At 35.8% G+C, this 18035-nt stretch overlaps 1 protein-coding gene across 1 annotated transcript in view; it reads left to right on the plus strand.

Annotated features, from left to right (window-relative positions):
* Positions 1-237: 237 nt before the first annotated feature.
* The window catches only part of LOC136043669 (transcription initiation factor TFIID subunit 4-like), a gene marked incomplete in the record, with an annotated part of 105488 nt that continues 87690 nt past the window's right edge, over positions 238-18035 (plus strand). The window contains 2 exon segments of the mRNA XM_065728564.1: positions 238-948; positions 11747-12013. Of these exon segments, the coding sequence (XP_065584636.1) occupies positions 262-948; positions 11747-12013 (954 nt within the window).

Below are 18035 nucleotides of genomic sequence, written 5' to 3' on the forward strand. Positions count from 1 at the left end.
ACTCGACTTGGTGCTCTTTATAGTATCCTCTGAACACATTTTTTCAGAACTTGGAAAAATTAAAGCAAAAAATCCGTCTCTTTTTCTAACATTGAGAGCATAGTCTTTCAGAATTAGAAGGAAATTATTAGGAGCGATTTATATCAGATTTAAATTCCTTAAATTTTAAGCATATTACAAGCTCGATTCAACTGCCATCTACCAGAAATTGTGACGTCATAGCGCATGCGTCATGAACCTGTCAGTGTGGGTTTTAAGAAAATGGCGTCTTCTCAGTTTCTTGATGAGTTTATGCACACAGACGTGGATGAGAAGGCAAAGAGTGAACTTGTGAGGAAGCTTGAAAGTCAGTTAGCATCTACAAGTAGTAATGAATCAAATTTGGTGCAAACCAGGTCCTCAATTCCCTCATTCCAAGGTGTAAACAAGCCTGAAAATAACAGTCAGCAACCAATCAATGGCATATCTAATGCTGTTGATACAAATAAACAAAATTTGGTTTTTACTTCCGTGACTGGTAGTTTAACATCATCTGTTTTATCCCAAAACTCTCCTGTATTAGTGAATAGCCGAATGCCTGGTGTCTTGACTAGCAGTATTGATGGCTTGAAAAATCAAGCTGTCAATCAAAATGGACCAGTTAGTATATCTGGCTCACAGTTAACACTATCACAACCTTCCAGTGTTCAAAACATGGTTTCTAGTCCTATTAATATTCAGCAAGCTAGTATTGCTATGATTCGACCAGGAACAAGTGGAACATTAACAGTGCCTACACAGCAAACTGTGATAAATCCATCTGGAATGATTCCAGCTGGAATGCAAGTAGTGAATGTTAGGCCAGGAACTACTGGATCTGTCCAAATTGGCCAAAGACAGTTAGCACCAAGGGTTCTGCTTGCTCCACAACAAGTGATCACCAGTGGAGCAAGACCAGGAATGCCAGGGGTAAGAATTTTTAGTTTTTTTTTTGCAATTGGTTCAGCTGTCCTGTGTTTTAAGCCACAGAACTACTAATTTAAGCTTTGATACAAATGGGGTTTAACAAAAAATGAAGATTTTTTACATTCATATGTGACTCATTTTTTGTTGTTGCTTGTTTTGTAGGCCTTTTATAACAAGCTTTAATAGTATATACAGGGTCATTGTTGCTGTTGCCTAATAAATGTAAACAGCCAAATGAAGAAAATACTATGGAAAAAAAGTTAATATAATGAACTTACTTGTCCCATGTCTGGTAGTAGGATGGTAACTGAGTGTTCCTTATTCAATTTGAATTTTTCAGTTGAATCTCAGAATCTCATTCAACTCAGTTAAGCCAAGGTGAACTTCAATTCAGCTTGAATCTCAGCAACTTTAATTTTATGTTCATAAACATTTTGCTTGAGTATGTCTGTTTCAGATGTGTCTATTCACAGAAAGTCAGCTATGGGGGGGACAAAGTGTCTTTTTGAAATGGGCGTGGCATTTTTTTGGTCTTCTAACCTTTTCAATGAAAAACCAAAAAAGCCATTTTTAGTAAAAAAAAAAACCTGCATTGATGCTATTTCTCAGTTGGTATCAGTTTAGGATTTTCACTGTCCAGAAAAAAAACTTGTAAAAAATAATTATTACATTAAATCATAATTGCCAGCAAGATAAGGTGGGGAATTCTTATTTCATAAAGTAAATATAAATTGTGCTTAACATATTTTCTTGTCATAAACCACTTTCATTTTATTTATCTATTTTTATTTTAAATGAAAATAGAGTAAGCCCTAGGCTTGTCTCATTACAAATTAACAGTAAACAAAACAATATACAAAAACTGAACCCCTGGGTTTTTATTACCTTAAAATATCATTACCTTAATAAAATAACTCCTTTTAATATAATATTTGCTATTCAGACAATGCACCCTCCTCCTCTGATTGCATATATAGCCCTAGTAATGTATTGCTCCATTACTTTAATTGAGTAATATTATTATTGTTGTTTTGGAAAATAAAACCTGTCATCACATTAACAGAAAGTGACAGCACTTCAAAAAATAAAGAGCAATATGCAACTATGACTAGTGTAGAAGAAGTTTCAAGCATGTTATGAAACATTTTGGTTGTGTTTCTCCTTAAGTTTAACATATATGTTTTATGTCTTAGCTCCTATTTTGATGGGTTGTTCTTTCAGTCTCAGATTTGTCTTTAATTTAGAATGTAACAATTTACCAAAATATTGTATGAAATGATTTTAAAAAGTAGATAATAATGGAAGTAAACTTGATAATTTGATTAAAAAAACATCCTAGTTACAACTAAAACTCTTCATGATTTTAAATATTTTGCATTTTTTTTTACCATCTATATTATATGTCTGAGTAAATAAATTAGAGCTAACCACTTCAGCAATAGTTTATGGCCTAAATAGCTTTACTTATGACAAAAATAACAAAGTAAAGAATTTTCTACAGAAAATTAGTTTAAACTTGAGTGTTCTAGTTTATATTAAAGCCTGTAGGCTAAGTAAACATTCTTGATTTCATTATATATTTCAATAATGGATTCCATCAAAGAATCAGTCTATATGCAAAAGTGGTTGGCCAGTTTTAACAAATGTTTAGTATTTCTGGTTGCAAAAGACATTCTTTTAGATAACTACCTTGTTAATGCCCCCCTTTTGAAATAAAAACAAATAAAGCAATTCTTATTTAATTGTGTGCTATTCATAAATTTTCTATTATTGTATTATCAGAGTTGCTTCCAGTTTAACTGTGTTTCTTCCTAGGGGCAGATCTAAAGCAAAATCTTGGAGGAGGCCCAATGTGACAAGAGCATCAATGCACAAAATCTTGGAGGGGGGGGGGTAATGTGAGAAAGGTGCCAATAATTGACCAAATTGACAAATTTATTCTAAAAAAAGAGCACAAAAAAACTAGAAATGAGCATGCCAGAAAAAAATCTTGGGGGTTGGGGTCCCCTGTGCCTCCTGGATCTGCATTTGTTTCTTCCCTCTCCTGTCACCCTCTAATTCCTGAATATGACAGAATTTTTTTTTTTTCAAACTGATATCATTTTTAGTTACAAACTAACTGTTGATGATAATTAAGGGAAAAATAATGCTAACCAATAGAACCAGCAAACTTGCCTGTTAAGCTGAAAGCTGGTATGTTAAGCAGTTAAGCTTAAAATAATGCTATTAATTTAATAAGTAGAAACTGTTGAATATAGTAGAGTAAGAATCTTGTTATTATAGTTGTTAATTCTATTAACAAGAATGTTACTGCTTATGAAAACAGAATTTTTAGCCAACAATTTTTAAAATGTGCTAATAAGGCAAGAAAAACAACAACAAGAATATGCAAGCTTAAAAAGAGCAAGAGGGTGCCATTTTGGGGGGTGCATCACACTCATCAGGCAGCATGGTATAACTGTGCAGCACCCATGGTGTTCTGAGATGTGTCCCAGGTGGTGGAAAGTGAATAATCCCCTTGGAAAAGAATTAGATTGAAGCTGATTTTGATAAGTGTAGTGAAGGGGTGTTGGTTACCTGTATGCTCTTCTGGGCTAGTCTATCTCTGAAGATGTTGGTAGCAAATCAACAAAAGAATTTTCTCACTGCTAGAAATATTAAAGAGTCATGGATATCAATGTATAATGCCTGGTATAAAATTATGGATGAATTTCTGTATGATGGGCCTTTTCCTATCTTGGAAATTAGTTTAGTCAAGTGAATAAAACTTGCAGGAGTGGATCCATAGCATAATTATGTCCTATGATTGTATTTTACTCTAGTACTTCCCCCGCCAAAGGCCCCTCAACTTGACGAGACCTTGACAAATTTTGTGTTAAAAAAAAATTTAATTTTCAGAAATAAATCTGAATTGAGAATGAGTAATGAGAAAAGGGTTTTGAGCTTTATCCCTTTGCTAAATAATACTGCAAAAGCTTCCAAAAATTAAGAAAAATAAGCCCTAATAAAAAAATCCCAATGTTCTTTAAAATTGTGAAATTTAATAAAAAAAACTAAATTGTTTTGACAATTGTATTTAAAATCCTACTCAGACCTTAGGAATTGTGTCTTCAACATTCTCATTTCCTAAGCATTGGAATTAAGGAAAGAGCAGAGATAGGACTTAAAAACACCTTTTTGAGGCATGAGTTAGGCTTAAAATTTATTCAAAAAAGTTTCATTCTTTGAACTCGAGTACTTTACTAGAGGGTGTGATCTCTTCAAAATGACTGGGAGGGGGGGTGAAGTCAGAGTCAATTTTCCCAATCGAGTGAAAAATGAGCCTTGTTTTACCATAAAGGCAAAAATATACTTAAAAAAACTAACCTGCTTCTGTGGATGCTTGAATTGTGCAGGTTTATCTTAGTTTTGACATGATTATTGAAGAAACTAAATTGCGGTTTTGAGGTTGCCCCATAGAAGATTTGCCCCTGTATTTTACTAGGTAGCAGAAACTGTGTTTACTTCAATTTTACCAAAAATAGTTATTTCTTCATAATCTGTTTTTGGAAATTATGCTTTAAATTTTCCTAGAACAATTTTATATGTTTGAGAAATTCTCTAAAAGAGTGTCAGTTAAATTTTTTTTGTCATGCTGGAAAGATATTTTTGTTGAACAGGCTGATCTGCAAACGGTATACATTCATTAATCACTTATTGGCAGATGTAGACATATACTGCATGTCAAGGGAATCTTGTGGGTCTGCTCCTCCAAACCAAATTAACATTTCTGTTGTATTTAGCATGTTGCATTAATTTATTTCTTCTTTCGTTTTTTCATAACTTCCCTCGCAACCTAGGCTGGAAAGATATTTTTGTTGAACAGGCTGATCTGCAAACGAATTTTTATAAACATACCACTAAGGCCGTTTCCGGGGGAGGTTACTGGGTTTGAAACTCCCGAAATTTTTGGCCAACTCTTAAAAAAGTATCAAAATGCATATAAACAAAAAATTATGCGTTTTTGTATTCCCCCCCTTAACAAAAGTCGTGGATACAGCTTTGCATACCACATATAAGGCAATGCAATTAGTCTTATATTTGTTACAGTAAATATAAAACACTATTGCTGCTAAAATGTATGACACAACTGATAGTTTACCAAAGTTTGACAGGTGGCTAAACAAGAGCATGTCCTTACAATTTGTCCAACTTCCAGTTGGATGTATTTGTAAAAGCTTTCTTTCCACTTTATTTTGCAAATCAATAGAAACAGTAAACTTGGCTGTTAAGCTGAATGCTTGCATGTTAAGTAGTTAAACTGAAAACAGTTATTACAAACTGAAAACGATTAAAAGATTAAACAGTTATTACAAACTGAAAACAGTTATTACACTGAAAACAGTTATTATTAATGTAATCAGTAAAAACTGCTGAATATAGTGCATTAAGAATTTTGTTACTACAGTTGTTAATTCTATGAAAAAGAATATTACTGCTTATGAAAACAGAATTTTTGCCCAAAAATTTCATAAATGTGCTTATAAGGCAGGAAAAAGATGATCTTTCTTTTTCTCTTATCCACCTTCCAGTTTGATGTATTTTTAAAAGTTTACTTTCCACTTTATTTTGTTCTTCTGCCTCTGTAATTGTTCTTTTATTGGGTAAGAAACAAATTCAAGAACAAGACTAATGTCTACTAAGCCATACCATATGAATTTTTGGGCTATATCATTATTGGGTTGTACAGTGGTTCTTGCGCTATATAAAGACGGGTCATACCATATGAATTTTTGGGCTGTATTATTATAGTGCTGTTTAGTGGTTCATGTGCTGTAGTAAGATGGGTCTCGGAGTGATCCTGCTAATTATGGCCAATTCCTCTACTAGCTGCTTTTAAGCAAACTTTTTGAGAAGACCAGGCAATCTAGGCTTCTTACTTTCTGGATGCCAGAGATTTTTTTTTACATGATTTCCAGTTCGGACTTGAATCACTCTAAAGAGCGTACTTGCGTATTCATTCGGCAATAGATTCTGGTCTTGTTCCGTCAGCTTTTTTATGTTCGTAAAATATTCGATTCTTTGACCCATCAGATTCTTCTTTGGATATTATTGTATATTGGTATAAGATAGAATGTTTTCTCTTAGTTTGAATCATATCTTTCTGGTAGACTAATTCAATTGATCCGCTTTTCCGGAGCCCTTGTTAAGTCGAATACGGCGTCCCTCAGGAATCTGTTCTTAGCCCGTTTTATTTCTGATTTACATCAGTGATCTGATTTCGGCAGTATAGAACACCAGATCTCTAGTATGCTGCAGGCTGTGATCATCCAGAATGGGATATCAGGTCTAACCTGGTGGCAATATTTGAGAGAATAATTTTATGCTTTGATGCGGATCACTTGGCCTTGAATGTTGCCAAGTTGCATTTTCTTATTTTTTCGCGAATTGATGTAGCTTTCGCTCAGCTTACACAGCCTCAGGTGTCACAAGGCTCCTTGCGTAGACCAGAGGATCGGTTCTTCCGGTTTCTTGGCATCCTAGTCCATGAGAACCTTTCGTTTAAGCACAATGTAGCCATACTTAGGGTTTAAGGTCTCACGGAGTTTTGGTATCATTCCAACACTTTGACACACCTTTCCTGGATCTATTCTGAAGCTTCTTTTTTTCTGCCTTCTTCAGTCATATGTGTCTTATCGCCTCATTGTATGGATGGCTACTTTTCCTTCAACAATGCTGTCACGCATAAAAAAGCCCGGCGTCTGGTTATGGACACCAACCGCTCCTAAGCCTACAGTCTATCTACATTCTTTCTTGTGCTTCTTTTGTCTTTGATCAGCTTCACGGCAATCTTCTAAAATCTTTACAAAAATTTATTCAGTTGATTTCTGGTTCAGCTCCATATAATCTTCGTTTTTAACATAATATCTGCATTCCTTCTACCCCTATTTTACGGCAAGGTTTCAACCCCCTCATTGCTTGTCAACAGGTTTGGAATTCCCCACCTTCTTCGGCGCAGGGATGCCACTTGTTTTGGTACTTCTAATAGGACTCTTAATGACTATTTAGTTAAGAATCAAAGAGAATAGCTAGTTGCTTTTTTTCTTCCTCTGTGGAATTGATGTCAGCTGAGTATCGGTTTCATGTTATATTGGTGTTCTTCTCTGTGCTTTGACTCCCAGGCGTCAGATATGGTCTCTTTTTAATCTTATATGTTGGTTGGCGATTGGTCTAGCAGCTCATATTTTTTCTTCTTGAATGCTTAAAATGAGCTTTTTATGCATCTTTTTTAGTTCGTATTCCATAACATTTTTGTTTTTTGTTTTTTCGTTGTGTTACATGCATATTAATCCATTTAAGGACTTACTATTCCTTGAATTTAATTTCCTGCTATTGCTGTGTACTGGCGCTATTTAGCGACAATTTAGGTGGAGTGTGGGGGGGACAAGTGTATTTTTCAAGATCTAGGCTTCAAAGTTGTCGTTTTTTACAGTGAAAATACCAAATAAAAGCATTTTCTTAATGAAAATGCTGCAAAAAGTATTTTCAGGATTTAGGTGGGACAGCCCCCCTCTCCCAATTGACGTCGCTGTTGCTTAATAGAGAAATTGCTTAATTCCCTGGTTCATCCTTCTCTTCAGTCTTTTTAGTATTCATTGGTAAAAAGTACTTAATTCAGAGTCTGAATTAATTGCTTCTTGCATATGTTGGCATTTTGGAGGGTGACATCTCATAAGTGTGGGGCTCTTCCTGACAACCTCCCTTGGACCGAGTTAATCATAATTTGCCACCACCTTCTTGCAAAGGCCCATTCATATTCAGATATATTTTTGCCATGATCTGAAACACAATTGAAATGATTCCAAAAGTCAGGACAGGTCACGAGTCTTATCCAGCATGAAAAAAAAAATCTGGAAGGACTAAATTAGTGACCTGGGTTTGTTTTTACCTACTTTGATAGGTATCTTTGACAGAATCTTAATTGAAGAATTCCAGGACTTCCAATCAGGACAATGAAGATCAGATAAAAATGTACTAATTCAAGGGAATAGTGCTTGGATGCGTTTGATATATTTTTTTTTATTGTTCTTAGTATATGTTTTCATTAGGATTCCCTCTTATCATTCAAACATGTAAACTTTATCCTTGGCTCGAATAGACTTGTTATTTTGTATGATCAAATAGTTCGTGGTAATGAACTCAGTAGTAACTGAAACTCTAAAAAACGGAATTCTGATACCAATAGATATATCCAAAGAATCGGCTTTTTATGCTGATAAAAAAAGAAGTTTTTTTCAACTTAAAGTAAGGAACGGCATTAAAACTTAAAACGAACAGAAATTGTTATGTATATGAAGGGAGTCGCCTCCACGTCAATACCTCGCTCTTTACGCTTAATTTCGCATTTTGCCCCAATTTTTTAAGAATAACTCCTGAATAGCAAAGACCGTTTAATTAGAATGAATAGCTCTTTTAAAAGTACGAAAAAGAACTATAGCGTAAAGAGCGAAGTATTGTCGAGGGGGTGACCCCCCCTCATATGCGTAATAATTTATGCTCGTTTTAAGATTTAATGTTGCTCCTGATTTTCAGTAGATATTTTTAAAATATTTAATTTGTGATGTTTTTTTAAATACTGCTGGGAAATCCGGCTTTCCCTTCATATAAAATTCCCTTTTACCATGAAAAATTCCTCCACGGAAAGATTCTCCCACATAATCCCCATACCCTCCCCCTCCATCAGAAAAATCCTTCCCCCCTGAAAACGTCTGTATACTTCCCAATAACCAATACTATATGTAAACAATGAGGAAGTTCATACCTTGCAGCCCTTCTCCCGGGGACGGTGGGGGGTTAAGTCATCTTCAAAGACATAGCTATTAGATTTTTGGACTGTGCTTAACAAAATGGCTAATTCAAAATTTTGATCAGGTGACTTTGGGAAAACATGAACGTGGAAGAAGGGCTATCTACCCTCCAATGTTTTGGTCACTTAAAAATGACGTTAGGACTTTTGAGTTCCGATCAAACGAACCATCTCCCGGTCACTGGTTCGATATAATCACCCCTGGGAAAAAAAAAAACAACAAATAAGCAGGCATCATTGATCTCTCTTCTGGCAAAAAAAAGATGTAAATTTCACATTTTTGTACATAAAAGCTCGAAAACTCTACTGTAGGATTCTCTCGTTTCTTTCAAGTGAAAATGAGGAGGTACATTAAAACTTAAAACGGACATAAATTATTAAGTATATGAGGGGTTTCAGCTCCTCAATACCTCGCTCTTTAAGCTAAAGTTTGAATTATGCCCCAATTCTTTACGAACGACTCCTGAAATACTATGTTCGTTTAATTAGAAAAATAAAAAGCTTTTTTTTTAAATACTAAAAAAACTAGCGTAAAGAGAGAGGTGTTGAAGAGGGGCAACCCTTCTTATATGCGTAATAATACCTGTTGGTTTTAAGTTTTAATGTTGCTCCTTACCTTTACTTGAAAAACTTGTTTTTTTTCTATTTAATTCAAGAGTAAGGACGAGAGCCGTTGGGCTTTTGATAGCTCTCGCAGGGCTCTCGGCTAGGACGAGAGCCATCCTAACCCAGTGGTCCTTACCCCTCTCGTCATTACTCGTTTCCTTACGTGTTAGACTTGAAACCCTTTGTCCGTGAGGACTTGGGGTTTTGTCCTTGTTCGCTGGTTATTTAGTTTGATCGGAGCTATGTGACGTTACTCTGTAAGCTCCGCCGAAGTCGATCCAGCTCTAAAGAGGTGCCTGGATAAACATGGGGAAGGTAAAAAGGAAGAGTGTGCTAAAGCACATGATGGCTGGCCCCAACCCCCCATTGAATTTCCTTGCTGAAGAGTCATGGAACTGAGATCAGCAATACCGGTCGGAATTGTAAAATCATATGCTGTATTCTTTATTATTTTTTTTTTAATTTATGAGTAAGATGTTGTGAAAACACTAAATTGACATGCATATTCGCAGTTGGCTAAATGGCAGTACGTATCGGTAATCACAGGTTTGACCGGAGGGAGGGTTTGTAAAAGGTGCTTCATTAGTAAAATCTGAGCTGCAAAAGTATTGTCTTTAGCCCAAACGAAGCTCCGAATCAATCTTGTGGATGGTTCATCATTATCTTTGCAACCCTGTTGGGTGCAAAGATAGGCTGTTACAAATCGGTTGTACATCAAACAGTTCGTGGTAACAAACTGTAGTAAGGAGCGACCCGGCTCAATAGTAACCGAAACTCCAAAAAATGGAATTTTGATACCAATAGTTACATTAAAAAATCGTATTTTAATGCTGATTTTAAATATGTAACTTTCATCAAGATTAGTCTTACCTATCAAAAGTTACGAGTCTGAGAAAATTTGCCTCATTTTAGAAAATAGGGGAAAACAATCCCTAAAAGTCATACAATCTTAACGAAAATCACACCATCAGATTCAGCGTATCAGAGAACCTCATTGTAGAAGTTTCAAGCTCCTATCTACAAAAATGTGGAATTTCGCATTTTTTGCCAGAAGACGAATCACGGATGCGTGTTTATTTGTTTGTTTATTTGTTTTTTGTGTTTTTTTCCAGGGGTGATCGTATCGACTCAGTGGTCCTAGTATGTCGCGAGAGGGCTCATTCTAACGGACATTAAAAGTTCTAGGGCCCTTTTCAAGTAACCCAAAAAATTGGAAGGCACCTAGGCCCCCTCCCACGCTCAATTATTCCCCAAAGTCACCGGATCAAAATTCTGAGATAGCCATTTTATTCACCATAGTCGAAAAAGTAAATAACGATGTCTTTGGGGACGACTTACTCCCCCGCAGTCCCCGTGGGAGGGGTTGCAAGTTACAAACTTTGACCTGTGTTTACATATAGTAATGGTTACTGGGAAGTGTACGGACGTTTTCAGGGTGATTTTTTGGTTTGGGGGGAGAGTTGGGGTGGTGGGGGGGGGTTAATTGGGGGGATCTTCCATGGAAAAACTTCTCATGGGGGAAGAGACTTTCAATGAAGTGGGCGCAGGATTTTCTAGTATTATTTAAAAAAAAAACAATGAAATAATAAATATGAAAAGTTTTTTTCTACTGAAAGTGAGGAGCAGCATTAAAACTTAAAACGAGCAGAAATTATTACACATATGAGGGGTTTACCTCGCTCTTTACGCTAAAGTATTTTTAGTAATTTCAACTATTTATTCTACGGCCTTTGTGATTCAAGGGTCATTCTTATGGAATTGGGACAAAATTTAAGCTTTAGTTTAAAGTGTGAGGTATCGACGAGGGTGAACCCCCTCATATACGCAATAAAAACATACGAATATAGAAGTTCGTTACGTAAGTTAATTCTTAAATTACGTATATTTTTTAATAATGAAAATGTTCGCAAAAAATTAAAAGTTCTAGTTGCCCTTTTAAGTAATAAAAACATTGGAGGGCAACTAGGCTTCCTCCCTCGCTCCTTTTTTCTCAAAATCTTACAATTAAAACTATGAGAAAGCCATTTAGCAAAAAAAATTAATATACAAATTTCTTTTTAATTATTTATGGTCGGAGAGCCAAGATCAAAACATGCATTAGTTAAAAAACGTCCAGAAATTAAATAAAAAAAGTTTCAATCGAAACTAAAAAGACAATCGAAAAGTGCTTATTTCAGGGCCATATCTAGGATTGTTTTCCTGGGGGGGGGGGGAGGTTCAAAACCCCTACCCCCTGGATACGGCCTTAACTTAATCATACATCTTTTTGGTTTTTATCAAACCTTTTGTTGATAAGACGAAGGATATTCATAGTGAACAATGGAAAAAGCTTGATTTTTTCTATTTTAGATCCCTATCTCTGCTCTCCAAGGTTTGCCGGCCGGACAAGGTCAACACCTCCTTCTCAAGACAGAAAACGGCCAATATCAGTTACTACGAGTAAACCATGCACCACAACAAGGTCAGGGACAAGGACAAACACTACAGGCAGCACCCCAAGTATCAGCGCAAAGTGTTGTGATACAATCTCAGTCGGGACAAAATGTGGTTCATCAGCAAGTAGCTGCCAGACCTCAACCTAACCAGACTAGTGCTGGTGCGGTTGGTGGACCACCGGTAAGTGTAGTTACCGTATTCATTTCTGTCGTTTAGGATATGTCTTTTGCTTTTTGTTAGTGGAAAGTACCTTTGAGAGAATGGGGGAGGTCAAAACTGGAGTAAGTCCCATTTTCAGATGACTTGTAGACTTACATATGCTTTTTGCGAAAAAAAAACCTTGGTTCGAAGAAGTAAGTTTCCAGCAATAGTAAATCTTTAATTAAGCTTGCTGCTCCATACTTAAAACCAAAGCAGCTCCCCACTTAAAAATAGCTCCGAGTTACTCTTTTGGTAATAGCTGCTTACTGGTTCTCAGTCGTCAAATTCAATACATTTGATGTCTTCCTGAATATGAGTGCATTGGGAGGTGCCATTTGGCTTACCAATCCTGGTTTAAGTAAGCCTGCCACTTTTGTCATCGAAACAATAAGGTTGTTGGCTTCAAACAGTTTTCTTTATTCTTCATATTACTAATCTTCTTCTTCGGATACTACGAAAGCTATAACACATCTTTATGTCTAGCTTCTGTTTGCAAGTACTTTATGAATCCCCCTATCCTTAAATTATCCGGTGTATGCCTTGGTCTTGCAAAGATCCTGTTGCACCAATTCATGGAAATTAAAGGTTTTTTTTAAAGATCTGGGGGGGGAGGCAATTTGATCGTTTTCAGTTTTTTTCGATGGAAATTAAAAAGAATTCTATTATAAAAACAGAAGATATTTTTTGAAATCTAAGGGGAGGGCAAGTGCCTCGTGCTCCCCCCGCTAACTGCCGCCAGTGTTAAATGCAAACTTTTCTGTTGGCTAATAAACTCACCCAGAACTTAATATGAAGCTTTGCTGAAGTAAAAAATGAAATAAGAGATCTAACGAAAGTCATATTAAGCTTAGTTTTGTTAGTGATTTGATCAAATTCCCGGGTCCTAGGGTTTTGAACAAATCACAACTTTCGCCGTCTCACTGTGACTTATCTGTGAGCTTGAGGAATAAATTATGAAAACCCCAAGGACGATTGCCAATTGACAGGATAAAGATGTGTGACATTATTGATTGCATTCGGAATATTTTCTGTTCGTTTTAAGTTCTAATGTTGCTCTTCACTTTCAGTCAAACAAAATCTGTTTTGTTATTTAATTTATGATCCGTATTTCCAATCATACTCAGCCCAAATTGATATATACCAAACGGTATATATCAATAATTGTAAATTGATTGGAAGCGGCTTTCTCAGTTGTTTTTTGCTTAAGAATTGAAATGTTGAGTTGTGATTAAATTTTTGGGTAAAATTTGAATATGCAGTCAAAATTATCGAGAACAATTGGACATTAAAATGCACTCTTTGAAGCCCCCTGCCTACAAAATGACCAACTGCTCCTCGTTCGCATTATCTGATGCACTTACACATCCATGTATATAATATGAAAAATAAAACAAATCAGTTTCATAATAATGAGGACTTTATGGATTTAACAAGGCCCATATCAACTACTTTTTTCTTCCTAAATGATTTAAGATGACAAAGAAGTTTAACGGCGATTCCCTGAACATGCAGGTGTTATTAATTTTCTTCAGGATGCAGGTACTTGTTACGCAAAGGAAAATGTTGTCTAAGAGATGCAGGTGCTTGTTACGTTAAAGGAGTTTCGTGACTTGTTAAATTTATTGAAGGTGACGTGCATGACTTGTTGGATCTTACGATTTACTTTAGTATTATTTCTGCATCGGAAAGATAAGCATCTACATCTTATTATTTTTTTTTAAGCGAAGATGAAATATTCCAAGAAGACATGTGAACATGATAGCATTGTAGTAGCGTTGAATGCCGAGAAAGAGAAATATTTGAATTGTGATACAAGCGCTAATTGTAACACTATTGGATATGTATGTGTGTTTTTTTTTACAGTAAGGAGCTAAATTTCTTCAGAATACCGAGAAAATCCAAGTGATATAATGTTAACCTAAAACTTATAGTTGATAACGAAGGTTAACCTCTTCCTGCTGGTAACACGTCACCACTTGGTAAATCTTATTACCATCCTCCTACTATTACCATTCAACGAAGGGCGAAAAGAAGAAAAGCATACTCATCTAGTATTATTCTGCAACATATCTTGTCTAGGTGTCGAAACTGCAATCTATGTAAAAAAAAACCTGTGTGCAGTCTATGTAACAGACAGTGAAACTACAAGCAAATAAAAAGGGCACTAGCAGAGATTATCACTAGAAAATTAAAGATGAATTGATGAAAAACAAACCCCATGCAAACGTTACTAGGGCCAACGATCATATACCCACAAAAACATTCATTGAATCAGGAATCACTGTATAAGAAAAATATATTTCGAAAAGCGTTTTTTCTCGTTAGATATTATAGTTGGACACCTCTCCTATCTCTAAGGCGCCGATAGTGACCAAGCTTGATCGGGTACCAGGACTATAGGATGGTGACGAGAAGAAGAAAGAATTTTCATTTTTTGCTAGTCTATGATTGGTAGTGAGGGTGTCAGGATTAAAAAAATAAAGTGGACAAACAGAGAATTATAGGGAATCTTTATACTTTAAAGTAACTCTAAAGTTTTCGATAAAGACTATCCCGAACTCTTATGATTTTGATGATGAGTGTCGGCGGGTTCACCCTGTAAATATTTTGTTGCAAAGTCAGCAACGCTGAACCCAGCTACACTCTTCATCGAAATCACTGACTTCGCTGTAGTCTTTATCGAAAAAGTAAAGCCTTTTCCTCATTGCATGTATTACAAGCAGATCTTTTGACTCAAGACGAGATTCAAAGACGTCACAATAGCCCGCTCAAGTATATTTTTATTTGCAATCAGTGTTTTTAGTCGCTATGCATATGCCGTTCCATTGCGTTCAAAGAGAGGTGTTGAAGCTGCTAGAGCTCTTGAATCTATCTTTGAACAAGATCCATATAGAAAAATTGAAACGGATCACGGAACTGAATTTGTTAGTCCAGATCTAAAAAATGTTCTTATTGAAATACAATACGATGCTATATCATAGTCATAGTCCAATAAATGCAACATTGGTTGACTTCTTTTTTGAATGTTGAGATTTGACTTTTAATATCAAGATATTGTAAATTGAAAAGTACTGCTACTTTTATTCAAGATTCCCCTATCCGCCTCTTAAAACAAATCCGTTTTTGAATTTTGTAAATTCAAATCTAAATTTTCCTAAACAAAACTTCCGACCCACTCCCATTTTTATTATGATTTTCACTCTATTATAAATGCTACCAACCCACTCTGAAAAAAGTCTTCAAAAGTATGTGAGTCCGGAAGAATCGTCTGTATTTCCATTTGCAGGTAATGTGAATATTTCTCATCCGACTTTTCTTTAATAAAGTATTTTTGTGCATTGATGCTTTAACACTGTCCCCATCACCTCCCTCCCGAATTTGTTTTTCAAGAAGGGCCTGAATCTTACCGAAATAGGAATGAACTATGTCAATTGGATCTGTATGATAAACCACTTGTAAGGGCATTAAATGGGTGTCCAAACTCCAAAGCCCATTGAAACACATCCTAAAAAAATAATTTACTGTAGACTGGAAAAAAGAATGCATTATTAGCCGGAAAATTTTTTGAGGGGCAAAGTGACCCTTCGGATTTGTTGGGACCACACTACCAACCAAAGGTGTAATAACCAGAAATTATAAAGCCAAAAATTGCAGAAGGTCATATGTAAGTCTTTTCAACAAAATGGATTTGCGGTTTTTTCTAAGTTTCTAAGATACTTATGGTGTGTAAATTCCTTGGCACTTTTTTTTTCCCGTTCCTTGGCACTTTTCAAACGAAACTAAAAAACTCAAATAATATTCTCAAATTTGGAAACCTTGTTTTCCACGGAGAGGGGGGGGGGTATTTTCCACATATTTTCCTTGGTTGGTATTTTATGGGGAGAGGGGGTAAACGCCTAGAAATGGCTGACTACATTAGAGCCTTAATTTGGATTTTTTTTCATGTGAATGACCTCACATTCACATAGTTTTAAAGAGCAAAATTATACATTATTCTACTACAATAACTTCATGTACTGAATAAAAGTTGTTTATACAGGTGATATTTTTCGTTAGCATAAAGTCTAGAGAAACAACCCGAAGAAAAAAAACACCATGTTTAACGGCCTTTTAAGTTTCCAACAGGTGAATGCAAGTAAAATTCTAAATAACAAAATTTAAAAATCAAATGAAAGGGTGGCATCAGGAATATAGAATTGCCTAGGTGGGGCAACAACCGGAATCAGTTGGGAACTAAGCTGTAGTTAAACAGTTAAACAGTGGGAACTAAGCTGTAGTTAAGCTGTAGTTGTTGTAGGAACTAGCTGTAGTTAAACAATGATAATGTACCTAATCAAACAGCTCGTGGTAACGAACTGTAAGTAAGAAGTGACCCGGCTGAATAATCATCGAAACTCTACAAAACGGAAATTTTGATACCAATAGATATATCACAAGAATTGGATTTTATTCTGATTTGAAATATCCAAGTTTTATTAAGTTTAGTTTTACCCATCAAAGGTTATGACTGAGAAAATTTGCTTGATTTTCAAAAAAGGGAGAAAGACCCCCTAAATTCGTAGAATTTTAATGAAAATCACACCATCAGATTCAGTGTCTCAAAAAACCTTACTGTAGTTGTTTCAAGCTCCTAATCTACAAAAATGTGAAATTTTGAACTTTTTGCCTGAAGAAAGATCACGGATGCGTGTTTTTTTGTTTTTCCCCAGACTAATCATATAGACCAAGTGGGTCTATAAAATCGGGAGAGAACTCATTCTAATGGAAGTTGAAAGTTCCATTGCCCTTTTTAAATAATGAAAAAATGGAGGGCAACTAAGCCCTTTCCCGCGCCAAATTTTTTCCCAAAATCGTCCGACCAAAAATTCTGAGATCGCTATTTTGTTCAGCATAGTTGAAAAGCCGGATAACTATGTTTTAGAGATAACATGATCCCGACAGCCTCTGGGGAAAGGTCTTGACGCTATAAAATTTGCCCGTTGTTTATGAATAGTATTTGATGCTATTAGTATTTTGGGAAGTATGTAGACATTTTTCGGGTGGGGAGGGGAGGACGAATGTTTGCTTGGGAGACTTTCTACGAGGAGAATTTTCTATGAAGGGGGAATTTTCCAAGGTGTAAACTTTTCAGGGGAAATTTTTATAAGTGGGGTACCTTGAACCAAATTTCAGTTTTGATTTTCTAAAAGAAAACCTAAGACCTTCCAGCAACTTTTTTCATCAAAAGGTAGCTTTTTATCGGGCTACCTCTGGGTATTTTTTTTTGTTTCCTAGGTTAATACTAACTAACGCACCATCGATTTTACGAGACTTGATTTTTGGTTAAGCTACCCCAGCCCCTGGGTACCATGAACCACCCCATGGGGCATGATGAACCAGTATGATTTATCTTCTTATTGATTGATTTCATTTATTTAAAAGTGAAAATAAAAAAAATCAGCTATAAAAAGTATCAAGAGCTAAGAGTTCATATGGCACTTGTAACGAGGTCGGAAAAGCCAAGAGATCATATGAAATTAGCTTTAGCAAAATTCTAAGAATCAATAGATTGATGTAAAAAGAAAATCAGAGGCTTAATACCAGTCAGGATTTAAAATAAGAGCTCTGAGACATGAGACTTTTAAATATCAAAACTCATTAAAATCCGATCACCCATTCATAATTTAAAATTACCTCTTTTTTCAATTTTTTTTCTCCCTCCAGCCCCCCAGATGATCGAATCGGGGAAATGAATGTTATCAAGTCAATTTGTGCAGGTCCCTGACATGTCTATCAATTTTTATCGTCCTAGCACGTCCAGAAGCACCGAACTCGCCAGAGCACTGGAAATCCCCCCCCCAACTCCCCAAAGAGAGCGGATCTGGTCCAATTATGTCAATCACGTATCTAGAACTTGTGCTTATTCTCCCCATCTAGTTTCATTCCGATCTCTCCACTCTAAGCGTTTTCCAATATTTCTGGTTTCGATTTCTGTTTCCCCCCTCCAACCCCTTATGTCCCC

This window comes from Artemia franciscana, unplaced genomic scaffold (assembly GCF_032884065.1).
Source record: "Artemia franciscana unplaced genomic scaffold, ASM3288406v1 Scaffold_805, whole genome shotgun sequence".
Lineage (NCBI taxonomy): Eukaryota > Metazoa > Arthropoda > Branchiopoda > Anostraca > Artemiidae > Artemia > Artemia franciscana.